Source organism: Protobothrops mucrosquamatus, unplaced genomic scaffold (genome assembly GCF_001527695.2).
Source record: "Protobothrops mucrosquamatus isolate PMUCROS unplaced genomic scaffold, P.Mucros_1.0 scaffold6, whole genome shotgun sequence".
Classification (NCBI taxonomy): Eukaryota; Metazoa; Chordata; class Lepidosauria; order Squamata; family Viperidae; genus Protobothrops; species Protobothrops mucrosquamatus.
Window position 1 is genome coordinate 2,389,749 of NW_015386393.1, and position 9,324 is coordinate 2,399,072.

General features: G+C 43.6%; 1 protein-coding gene and 1 non-coding gene across 2 annotated transcripts in view; one reads left to right on the forward strand and one right to left on the reverse strand.

The window, feature by feature from the left end:
* Positions 1-283: 283 nt before the first annotated feature.
* LONP1 (lon peptidase 1, mitochondrial) overlaps positions 284-9,324 on the reverse strand; it is a 19,336-nt gene continuing 10,295 nt past the window's right edge. Inside the window, exons 10-17 of the mRNA XM_029282967.1 lie at positions 8,479-8,566; positions 8,230-8,352; positions 7,708-7,824; positions 6,973-7,113; positions 6,697-6,862; positions 5,380-5,588; positions 1,741-1,905; positions 284-744 (exon numbers count right to left, since the gene is read on the reverse strand). Coding sequence (XP_029138800.1) covers positions 580-744; positions 1,741-1,905; positions 5,380-5,588; positions 6,697-6,862; positions 6,973-7,113; positions 7,708-7,824; positions 8,230-8,352; positions 8,479-8,566 — 1,174 coding nt within the window. The 3' untranslated portion in view covers positions 284-579. The remainder of the gene's footprint in view (positions 745-1,740; positions 1,906-5,379; positions 5,589-6,696; positions 6,863-6,972; positions 7,114-7,707; positions 7,825-8,229; positions 8,353-8,478; positions 8,567-9,324) is intronic.
* Positions 3,688-3,878, forward strand: LOC114922204. The gene has a single exon (XR_003810346.1). It is a non-coding gene; the product is annotated as a U2 spliceosomal RNA (small nuclear RNA).

Sequence of the window (9,324 nt, forward strand, 5' to 3'; positions counted from 1 at the left end):
TTAGCATATTGTGCTAAGTGCTGCATGGTGGGTCAACAAATAATTCAGGTGAAATTATCTTCCAGATGGGCAGCCTTACCAACTTGCTGGAGGGGAATCCTACTAAAGATTGGTAGATTTTGCTTTGTACCATGGGGCATAATCACGTTTGTTATATTGAGATCTGTGTACACGATACAAGTTTCCCCCACCCATGCTTTCGCCCTGATCATTGGTTGTACTCTCCAGAGGTGATCTAAATATAGCTCCACTAGTAGAAAATACCAAGAGACAATGGGATCTGGATTTTATAAGGCCTAATAAGAAAATACATTTGAGAAAAACAAAAGGAGTAGACTTCCTCACAGATCTTCAGTCTAGTCTTGTAGCCCTGTGTCACAGGAAACATTTTCATTCATTCATAATTCAAATCTGTTGGGAGTAGAATATATTTCAGAGTGACTAAAGGGAGTAGGAAAGCAAGCCGTAATTATGAGCGGCCGGCCATTGCAGGAGTCACGTCCAACCTCTGCTCAGCCAGCACATCTTGCTTCCAGAGTGGAATGAGTGGGAAGGCGAGATGGACACCCCAGCAGCAGATCACCTTTCTGGAGAATCAGACTTGGAGAAAACGATGTCAAAGATCTCCTTATAATGTTCAACAAAGTGTACTTCAAGTCCTTCTGTGATGAATTCAGCAAGGTCACAGTAATCTTTTTTGTTTTCTAATGGGAGGATGATACAGGAGACTCCAGCTCTCTTGGCCTAGGAGAAATGCGAAAGTGTTCAGTACACACTGAGGAACAACCTCTTCCCCCCTGGCCTCAGGTCTCTGCCCTCCCATGGTCAGGCCCTGTGCTGTATTCTTAATCCCAAGACCAGATAATAAAGTATCTTAAGGAGAAGACATTCCAGGCTATCAACGTTACCTGGAAACAGCAAACTCTGCTTTATTGTAATGTACAATCCCCTTAAGTTATCTTGGCAGTTCAACCATCAATACATAAAACTAAATGGTACCCTACTGTTCATGATAAAAGGGGAAAGAAAAAAGAGCACTGAACAGCTCGTAGCTAGCAGCCACCATCAGATGGACCACTGATGGTTTTTATCCGGATGATAAATTATTCTTACATAGCCTCTGAATAACCCAGTTCTCCAGTGCTCTATCCTTCCTTGACCTTGATTGTAGGCCATAATGCTCATAAAAATTTTAACAAGTAAAATTTTAACAAGTAAAATCCAAGTGAGCCCACTCAGCCCTTATAAATCACCTTTGAAAAGTGCAAAAATGTTCTAAAGCAGGGGTCCTCAACCTTGGCAACTTTAAGACTTGTGGACTTCAACTTCCAGAATTCTGAGAGTTGAAGTCCACAAGTCTTAAAAGTTGCCAAGGTTGAGGACCCCTGTTCTTAGTACACAGTTAAAAGTCCTTGCTGGATCAGATAAGAGCTATGATCATCTCGTCCACCGGTAGATACATGGGGGGCCCACCAGAAATCTGATACCTCCCTAAGCAAGGATCTTGTTCTGATCCAAATCTCTGGCAATAGAAGACCACCCACAATGGGAAGAGAGATATAACAGATGGAAGGGATTTGCTCTTTTCCCATGTTATTGATTTACTGTTGCTTGGAAATCTGAATGCCATATAACCCACTTGGATAAAGTGTGGAAACAGATACTGTATGTAAACTTTAGAATAGGGACGTCACTTGAACCAGCTACTAGCAGCGGAAGGACTCTGCTCTTTCCACTTACGGCAATGGTCTTCTCCTTGATGCCTCCCACAGGGAGAATCTTCCCCGTCAACGACACTTCCCCAGTCATGGCTACATTTTGCCTCACAGGCTGGTTTAACGCCAACGACAATAAGGCAGTTACAATTGTGCAGCCGGCACTGGGCCCGTCTTTTGGGGTGGCACCCTGCGAATGGAAAGAAACAGACAACTTGTTTGTTGACTGAAGACAACAATCAACTTTTCAACAAGACTCCAAAGGGAAGCCACACAGGCACACAATTGCCCCATGCCAACGAGGAGCCAATCTCTAGCCAAAAAGGTTTGCATGTGGCCAAACCATCAAAGGAGCTGAGTGTGAATTTTTATTTTTTTTTAAATCGAGGCAAGACAACTTATTCCCAACCAGCATAGTATTAACTAGGATTCTGGAAATTAAAGTCTAACTGGGCGGGGGTGGGTGGGTGTACCAAGGAAGGAACAATTTACTGAGGTGCACTTTGAAAACTAGATTGGTTTATCTTTCATTGCATTGCATTGCAACTGCTTTTGGTGTGGTTTCGTAGATAAAGGGAAAGCAGCGCAAACGCCAATTACTTGCTCAACAGTATAAAGATTATAACCTTTATAAACTTTCTCTTCCCATACCAAAGTAGTTACCTTAACAGAATAATCCATTCAGATAAAAGATCTATGGACAACATACATTAAATAAAACATCAAAAAAGGGCTTATCTGCAAACTTCAACTGCAGTTTAGCACATTTTTGATCTACCCTTAGACCAGGGGTCTGCAACCTTGACAACTTTAAGACTTGTGGACTTCAGCTCCCAGAATTCCTCAGCCAGCTGTGCTGGCTGAGGAATTCTGGGAGCTGAAGTCCACAAGTCTTAAAGTTGTCAAGGTTGCAGACCCCTGCTTTAGACCCTTCAATCTATTCCTCCCTGACTCTCCATTTTTATATCATAAATTCTGCTCCAGCTTCCCTGGATTCTAGCTTCTTTTTTTTCCTCAGTTGTAACTTCACTCCTGAGTTTGTTCCCCCAACATTGTTAACTTGCTCTCTCTACTTTTTCTATCCTATTATGCCTTTGTACTTTCCCTTAACCTGGAGGTATTTTTAACCTGATTATATGATTACAGTGTGTTCAAAAGATTAAACTATTAATCTGCACCACAAAGGTCTTTTTATGTTCCAGGTTAACAATTATTAGCAATGTGTTTATAAAGTTCTTTTGACATAAATGCAAATGATCTGTGGACCAAATTAAATTGGTTAAGCCTTTAGAAACTGCCATAAACCAAAGGAACAACGCCTTCTTCTTTTATTTATTGTTCTGTTTTCTGCTTTCCATCACACTCTCAAGACTACTTTTCCCAAAGATATTTATTATTCATTGGGGAGACGGAGGGAGAGGGGCAATCTGTCAGGAATGGATGATTATAGAAAATAAACTGTCACCTTTGTTAAGAATAATTATGCATTCTGTGATCAGATCAAAACTTGAAGAGAGAGCAAGCAAAGTTTCTTAATACAAATAAATATTTTGAAATCCGAAGTATAGAGGAAGTGTCATTGTGCTCGTGAAAGCACATGAAACCTTACAGTAAAGTAAAAGCTCCTGAGACCTCTACTGGTAGGCAGATGAATAACAGCTATGCAAAGCCGCATGAGGGAGAAGTGGGAAGGCGTATGCAGATTTCAAACCAATCACAGTCAGAATACTCATATAGGCATTCCAGAAATGCACACAGGTAAAATGATTTCAAAATTTCTGATATTATATTTTATAACAGATGGCCGCTTCCTTGGTTAATGAAAACAAGAACATTCACAGAGTAAATCTGATAAGATTACAAACAATATCTACTATAAGACTGGGTGAAAAGCTCAGCAGCTTGAATTTGCTCACTGTTACAACAACGTTACTTTGAAAAAGTGGGCTTTTGCCCTGGCCTTCCTTGCTTTATCGCTTCTCGGCCTTTTGGCTAAGATCAAGTGTAGTATCTGTTCTTATCAGTTTAATATCTGATATGTTCTCTATCTGAGAACTAAATATTAAATGGATTTTTGGAATTGGGAGATGGACTAGGAGCTTGCTCTATCCACTCCAAGCATCAACCTGGTATTGCAGTACCTCCAGGAATGGTGCACCTCCCCTATGTGGGGAATATTGCTGTTCAAAAAATAGAATTGAAATTTGTGGATTAAAATATTACCATTAAAGGTTATAGAGTTATATGCAGAGACACACCCAGCCATTGAGCCATTATGTAGCTAGCCCAAGACAGTTCACTGGATGTAAAGGATGTTAACTATTCTATGTAATCCTTCCACCCCAAATCAGATTGTTGTTTTGTGGAATACCATAAAAACAGGTTTTATAAAATATTAACTCTTTCATCCCAATTCATAGATTCTTGTTTTGTTTTGTGGAATACCATAAGAACAGGTTTTATAAAATATTAACTATCTAAAGTCCCACAATTGTTATTTTGAGAAGATTCCAGGAATCCTGAAGATATTTCTGGGAATCCTATTTCCCAAAAGCCTCCTGCTGCTTGCCCCCCCCCCCCAAACCCCTCTCCATCTCAGGAATAGCAAGAACAGCAAGCAAAACTTCACTGGGTTGTGCAAATGATGATGAGGTTTAGGTAGTGTGAAGGCTTCTGGAATCATCCCAAATATGATACATGAATACCTTGAGAATATTTTTGGGTCCTTTTATAAATATTCTTAAGGCAGATCTCTCTCCCAGTAAAGCATTAAGCTTGGTACTTTACATAAGAGGATTTCTGTCATCCAAAAGTCAACATCCTTGCCGGAACCTATGAAAATTCCTTCCCTTAATAAGCTACAGGAGAAAACTGATGGTTTGAAGCAAGTCTAGTTCCCTGTGTTCCAGCATGATACTAAGAAAAGTTGCAACAACAACAATTTCTCAGGTTCCAAACAGCCTAAGGGGGAAAAACAAGTTCAGTGGGGATTTTTAAGATCGGAGTCTGTAAGTGTAAGTGAACAAAATGTATTAACTTCATTACTGGGAAAAGCATAAGGAAACAAGTTTCCACCCAGAACCAAATGCTAGGACCTAACGACAATACTGGCGAGTTCCTTGCCTGTTTTAATACAAACTTATTGCTATGAAACTTCAGAATCTATTCAGGAAACAGGTGCATCCCAAGCGCCTGTAAGAGAAAATCTAGAAACAAAGTAGGCATAAATATGATTAAAACAGAACTAGTTTGGTGTGATTTTAGGCTTGAAACCTGAAAGTAGCTTTAGGCTAAAATATGAGTCCTGTTTTAGTCCTTCTCTCTCAGCCCTGGGAAGAAGGGCGAACCACTTCTGAAAATGTGGCCAGGAAACCAGTGTGGACTTAACCAGATAGTCACCAGGGGTCAAGATTGACTTGAAGGCAACTGCCCCCCCCCAGAAAAAGGTGTCTAGACCTGCATAAGCTTTAAAGAAAAAAATCCACCTGCTCTGTGTAGGGGGGAGGGGAACAAATGACTTGCTCGGTATCAACAAACCCTGAATGTTGTGCAGTTGGGAGTGGAGTTCAGCACTGTCAGGGTCAACCATAAATCCCATTTCACTATGACATGCACCTCATGCTAAATACAGAACGGAATAGAAAGGTTGTGATGTGCTGAGTACCTCTGGCACATGTACATGGATGTGGGAGGTCATCAAGAAGTCATTGGTGGGCATCCTCTCCATCAGGAAAGCCCGGGCAAACGTGTAGGCAATTTTGGCACTCTCCTTCATTACATCCCCCAGTTGACCTGTCATTTCAAGAGTCCCATCTTTGCTCTCCTTCTCTTTGGGACGCCGGAGAGAGGTCTCTATGAACAAGGTTGAGCCACCTGAGGAGAAAAGCCAAACAAAGCATGAAATCCATTCTGGACTCAACTCTACCACCTAGTAAGCAAACTGTTCTTGCGTATAATCCAATTCACTAGCTTCATCGTATGTCTTGTAACCAAAGGAAAAGAAAACTTGATTTATAATGTGTTCCCCCCACTACGGCATGATCTAACAAATCAAAATTAAGACATTGGAAGGAAGCAACTAAGGGGTAATGGTTGGGAAAGGGTGGTGCCCATCTACCAGGAAGTTCTTCAAACAGGCCTCAATACAGCCTTCTTCTAACTTCATGACTTAGGAGACAGGCTATAGCATACATTTACTGTATTAAAGTACTGTGAATCAATACAGGTATTGACTTATGACCGGTTGCTTAGCAACCATTCAAAATTACAACAGATCCTCCCCCAAAAAGGTGCTTGTGACCTAGATTCAAATTTACAGCCTTTTGCAGCAGCCCATGGTCACGTAACTATGATTTATGTTTATTTTCTGGAAACCAGCATTTACTTTTGGTTTCTGGCCACAAATGCCGCATTGCAAACAATGGCTTCACTTAACGATTGATGCAAAAAAAAAAACCACCCCAATCCATAAAATTGGGTTGCTTACATGATGACCCGCTTAACAACTGTCATGACTTGTGACCATTATTGCGGGCTCAATTACAGTTGTAAGTTGAGGACCACCTCTACCCTTCTGCATCCCATCTCCTATCTACTCTGTTCTTCATGAGCCTGAGTTTCCTCAGAAGGTACCCAAACCGTGGCTGCCCACCATTTTGTGTCAACAAATTCCATAATACTTGTTTATTTATTTCTCTCCTCGTCTGTCCTGACTCTCCAGGCATATCAATTTCATTGGAGGACCCCGAGTGCTAGCACTGTAAAAAAAAAATCTCCTGCTTTTTTCCACTTTCTATATATGCTTGTTTTCTGTAAGTCTATCATGCTTTATCCTGGCCTAAATTGCCTTTCCTAGCTCTGTCTCCCCTCCCCCCCCCCCCCCCCCCCGTTGCCCACCTTAAAAATCAGAAACAGAAGAAAGAAGCATTCAATTAAGGCTTGTGCCCAGGCTGAGATTTGAACCACCCGACGGCCGCCTCACCCATTGCTGTCCAGGCGAGGCCCATCACCACTCCGGGAGGAGTCACGTCATACATCCGATCAACCGTGAAAATGGGCTTCCCAACAAAGTCCTGGAGGTTTTCGGGGGTTACGTCAATTTTCTCCACTTCTCCACTGACAATTTTGTAGGCAGATTTCCGAAGTACCTGAGCCCGTGGGGGGAGGGGTGGTAGTGGAAAGAGGGAGGATTAAGCCCATGAGAAATTGCGCACACGTAGTCACGATGCCTCTCCCTCAAAAGGTATGATTGCCTCACCTTCTCTATTTGTTTCTGTAGGTTCCTCACACCGCTTTCCCTGCAGTACTGCTTGATGAGGAGGGTCAGCACATCACTCATGATGCTGGCCTTGCTTTCATCCAATCCACAGAGCACACGAGCCTGAGGAACCAAATATCTCTGGCAGGAAAAGAAGAAGAAAGACCTAAGATATCAAATCCAAACTTCAGGGGGCAGAATAGAGTTCATAATAACAATAGCACTTAAACTGCCCTCTGGTGGTTTACAGCACTCTCTGGGTGGTTTACAATGTCAGTCAGCACACTGCCCCCCAACTATCTGGGTCCTCATTTTACCAACCTCGGAAGGATGGAAGGCTGAGTCAACTTTGAGCCCATTAGGATCAAACTCCAGACTGTGGGCAGAGTTAGCCTGCAATACTGCACTTTAACCACTCAGCCACCAGGGCTCCTCCTACTCAGTGTGCAAGTTTCGACAAGCCCACCCCAAACTAATTTATGGATCATCCTTGTAACTCTCCATTTTTAGGTATAAATATCTCCATCCTTCACCTGATGTTTGGATATTTTTTACGAATACAGAATAGAGCAAAATATCAACATATATTCTCCTGGATATACGATTGCAACTGACAAGACTGTACCAGGTTTCCTCTGCCCTGGTATGAATCAGGACTCACCCATGCCAAATTTAAATTGAACAAAAAGAGATGCAGCAGATAAAAATTAGTCTTAAAACCAAGTTCGTTATTACCTCTGCTATTGCCAGTTTCTCTTGGGCAACGTATCCTGAAATATTGATCATCTCCATCCTGTCTCTCAGGGGCTCCGGGATCGTTTCTGTCACATTGGCTGTGCAAATGAAAAGCACCTGGGTGGAAATGAATGAAAATAGGAGCAAGCCAATAAGATGGGTGTCGAGGGCAGGGGTAGGCAACCTTGGCTCTTTTATGACTCGTGGACTTCAACTCCCAGAATTCCTGAGCCAGCCATGCTGAGGGGAAAGGGAGAGGTTTCCAAGCTGAGCCATGCTGGTTCAGGAATTCTGGGAGTTGAAGTCCACGAGTCATAAAAGAGCCAAGGTTCCCTACCCCTGCCCTAGGAGAATTAAACTAATCTCCTGTCAATTGATGAAAAGAAAATAAGTTAGACAATGAGCGAGCTTATTCCAACTAGCGGGAAAGTTCTTTGCTATTCCTGGCCTGGAGAAATCAGGGACTGAGGCCGGAGGAACCACAGCCCCTCCTGGGAAATCCAATGGGGGAGGGAAACATACCTTGGAGAGATCCACTGCCACATCCAGGTAGTGATCCAGGAAGTTGGCATTCTGCTCGGGGTCCAGCAGCTCAAGGAGAGCCGAAGAAGGATCTCCTTGATAGCCTCGCCCTATTTTATCCACCTGCATGAGAGAAAGGAGGGTCCGTTGCTGTCACCCAGCAGAATAAACAAAAACAAAACAAAGGGAGCCAAAGAATCGCACGGCTGCATTTGAAAACTCCCAGAAAGGAGACTCATCCGCCCTTACCTCATCAATCAGGATCAAAGGGTTTTCCGTCTTGGTCTTCTTCAGGCACTGAATGATCTTCCCTGGCATGGCTCCCACATACGTCCGCCTGTGTGGAAAGAGACCAGGACTGCAGTCAAATGACCGACACAGGCATGCAGACGGAGTAGAATGCTTGCTTGTTTTTAAACAGTTGCCCTCCTGAGAGTCCTTGGGCGAGTATTAGCAATAGCAATAGCTCTTTGGACTTATATACCGCTTCATAGCCCTTTCTAGAAACTCAAGTACTTTGGCCACCTAATGAGAAGGAAGGACTCACTGGAGAAGAGCCTGATGCTGGGAAAGACTGAGGGCAACAGAAGAAGGGGACGACAGAGAAGGAGGTGGCTGGATGGAGTCACTGAAGCAGTAGGCGTGAGCTTAAATGGACTCCAGAAGATGGTAGAGGACAGGAAGGCCCGTCAACTGGAACGTCAGGCAACGCTTTGGCCAGTGTGGAGGGCGAAGGGGAGGCCGCTGCAGCGCCGAACTCCTGCGCCCGTCAGCTGGCGACCCCCGGACCTGCACCCGTCAGCTGGGAGGTCTGGAGACGGAGACGGCTGGCATGGAGAGCGATGGGGAAGTGGTGGCTCAGCGGGCGGGGTCCTGCCTGCGCGCGAATGTCAGGTCCACCCGCCCCATCTGTAAAAGAAAAAGTCTTCCGCCCAAGCATAACCTTTAAGGATTTTAAGGATCTTTGAGAGGGAGAGAGAAATAGAGGGAGAGAAAGAGGGAAAGAGAAATAGAGAGAGGGAGAGAGAGAAAGAGGAGAGGGAGAAAGGGAGAGAGAAAGAGGGAGACAGGGAGAGAGAGAGAGAGAAAGAAGGA